The sequence below is a fragment of the Aplysia californica genome, unplaced genomic scaffold (genome assembly GCF_000002075.1).
Source record: "Aplysia californica isolate F4 #8 unplaced genomic scaffold, AplCal3.0 scaffold00355, whole genome shotgun sequence".
NCBI lineage: Eukaryota > Metazoa > Mollusca > Gastropoda > Aplysiida > Aplysiidae > Aplysia > Aplysia californica.
Genome location: NW_004797625.1, coordinates 223998 through 226660, shown reverse-complemented (window position 1 = coordinate 226660; position 2663 = coordinate 223998). Strand labels below are relative to the sequence as shown.

Below are 2663 nucleotides of genomic sequence, written 5' to 3'. Positions count from 1 at the left end.
AGAGAGAGAGAGAGAGAGGGAGGGAGGGAGGGGGAGTATTCTCTCTTTTTTTAAAGTCTGAGCTGTAAGCTCCCCTCTCCGGTTTCCGTGTCGCTTCATCTTGTTCAAGGAGGCTGACGTGGTTTGTCAGTGCTGGCATTTGGCTTCGTCTTGTAGCATCATCTGAGAAGCTAATCTCCGCTCTCCACAACAACAGACTGGGGTTTTCGAGCTGTTTGAACTAGATTAAATTGTTCTTTTGCCTTCAACATTTTCTGTGTATTGTTACCCTTTCCCTAGATTTGCGTTGCTTTGTTTTTGTGTTGTGGTTTGCTTCTTCTTTCCTATCAAACATTTATCGTTCCTCATTTCTTCTCCCTTTTTTTGTGTTTGTTATTCTCTTGTAACACCTGTAATCTTAGGTACTGTAATGATCTCATTGAGTGGGTGGTTGGCGGATGCTCTGGTGTGGTTTGCTCCTTCTTTCCTATCAAACACCTATTGTCCTTATCTCTCCTCCTTTGTGTGTGTTTGTTACTCTCTTGTAACACCTCGAATATTTGGCACTTGTATGACCTTATTGTGTTGCAAGTGCCGTAACACACTTACTAAAACTAAACCGACCTTATTGTATTGCAAGTGCCGTAAAACTCTTACAAAAAAAATAGTTTAAAAAACCTGTGTTGTTTTCTGGACAATATGTCCAGTGCCACCTGTCGGTTGTCCTAATTCAAAATCTCAAATCATCACACTATGTAATTTTAGACTTCCTTCTCTGAACCCAAATTAAAAAACATACCACTCGTTGCTGTTTCTGTCCAGTCGAGCTGTTATTTCGTGTTTTGTCGATTTCCGTACGGTCGCTCCAAATGGTCATGACCTTTTTCGATGGTGTGGCCTGATTTAAAATATTAAAAGACCCGCTTGGCCCATTCCCCCCACCACCTCCGCGAATAGCGGTCTTCGTGTGGTTGGTGGGATGAGAAGATAACAGCAATAATGATAACAACAGCAGCAGCACAACAACAACAGCAATGTAAATGAGTTCCTTATTTCCTTTAACAACAACAACTACTACAACAACAACAACAACAACAACAACAACAACAACAGCAATGTAATGTGATTCCTTATTTTCTCGTCCTCAGGCCGTGAGATGGTCTCCTAGAGCGCCACCATGAGCCGTGCCTCGTCGCTCTCTGGACTCCTGCCGCTGTGGCTGCTTCGGTCGCTTCAGCTCGGAACGGCCCCCAGGCTCACTTCGCTTCCTTCCCCGTTGCTATCTGCCTTAGTGTTGCTGCTAGCCTTGCTCGCTCCCGCTAGCTGTCTTCGCTCAACGCCCGTGGAGCGCTACAAGACAGCGGAGTTTGTTGTTCCGCATGAGAATGGGAGTCTACGCTTGTTGGCTGTCAATGTGGAGAGCCAGAATGTCTATGTCGGAGCGGTGGATTATATTTATAGGTGAGTAAAACAATATTTTAAAAAATGTATTGTGCGTTTTTGTTTGTTTTGTTTCATGGTGCCTATATAGTTACTTGACTGCTGTATACTTATAGTGTCCGTCTGTCTGTGTTTGCTTTCATTTTTGTCCATATATTTCTGTCCATATATTTCTGTGGTCTGGAATGTGAGAATGTCTAAGTCTATATCCAGCTCTCCATGTCTAGTCTGTTGTCTCCAGATTGGGTCTCTCTCATCCTTATGTCTGTTGGTTTGTCAACAGCTGGCTTGTTTTGCTCACATGTGCTCAGGCCCTTCTCGTTGTCTGAGTTGCCCCCATCCTTATCTGTTCTTGGCGAAATGTGGCCACTTTCACTTTTGTGCCGCGCCGCTTTGGTTGAAAACTGAAATACAGCTTTTTTTCTCCCCTCTTGTCTTGTGTCTGTCTGTCCACTTGTGTTCAACCAATTTATATCTCGTTTATCTGTCTGCTTCTTGACCTGCTTGTCTCTTTTCACCTATGTTCGTTTACATCCCCACGTGTCCGTTTTTCAGTCTTTTGTGGTACTGGTAGGTTCTACTTTTGGAAACAACGCCCCTGTGTTTCAGCCTATCGTGTCGTGGGTGGTTGTCGGGTTGTCTGGTATGGTTTGCTCCTTCTTTGCTATTAAACAATTGTCTTTATCTCCTCCCTTTTTCCTTCTGCTAATATCTAGTATACGTAACACATCTACTCTTCGGCACTTATAAGACTTATAAGTTTTACAAGTGCCGTAAACCTTTTATTAAAACTAAAGCTAAAAAACATTTAAAAAGAAAACAAAAAAAACGAAACAAAATAACAAAACAAAACATCATTTTGTTTCCAAGTGCTGAATGTCCTTTAAGTTATCGTGTCAATAATTATCTTCTCTTCAACCTGCTACCCCTCTCTCTCTCTCTCTGTCTGCCTGTTTTTTGTCTGCCTCTCTTTGATTTTCTGTTTGCTTGTCGTCTTGATTTCTTGTCCGACTGGCCGTGTTTATGTACTCAAGTCTTGCTGGCTGCCTGCCTGTCTGTTCTCGGACCTTCACCCCGATGCAGGCGCACTCATGCACATAGACGTAATTAAATAAATGTAATGACATTTTCTCCTTTTCGTTTCTTTCACCCACCGAGAATGAACACCCTTTGCTTGTTCAGCGAGCAGAGGTTTTTGTGTTCTCTCGGAATAAAAGAAGAACAAAAGTTTCTCTCTCCCCCCC

The 2663-nt window shown here is 42.9% G+C and overlaps 1 protein-coding gene across 1 annotated transcript in view; it reads left to right on the top strand.

Annotated features, from left to right (window-relative positions):
* LOC101854347 (plexin-A2) overlaps positions 1–2663 on the top strand; it is a gene marked incomplete in the record, with an annotated part of 268808 nt that overhangs the window by 127493 nt on the left and 138652 nt on the right. Inside the window, 1 exon segment of the mRNA XM_035970985.1 lies at positions 1128–1440. Coding sequence (XP_035826878.1) covers positions 1157–1440 — 284 coding nt within the window.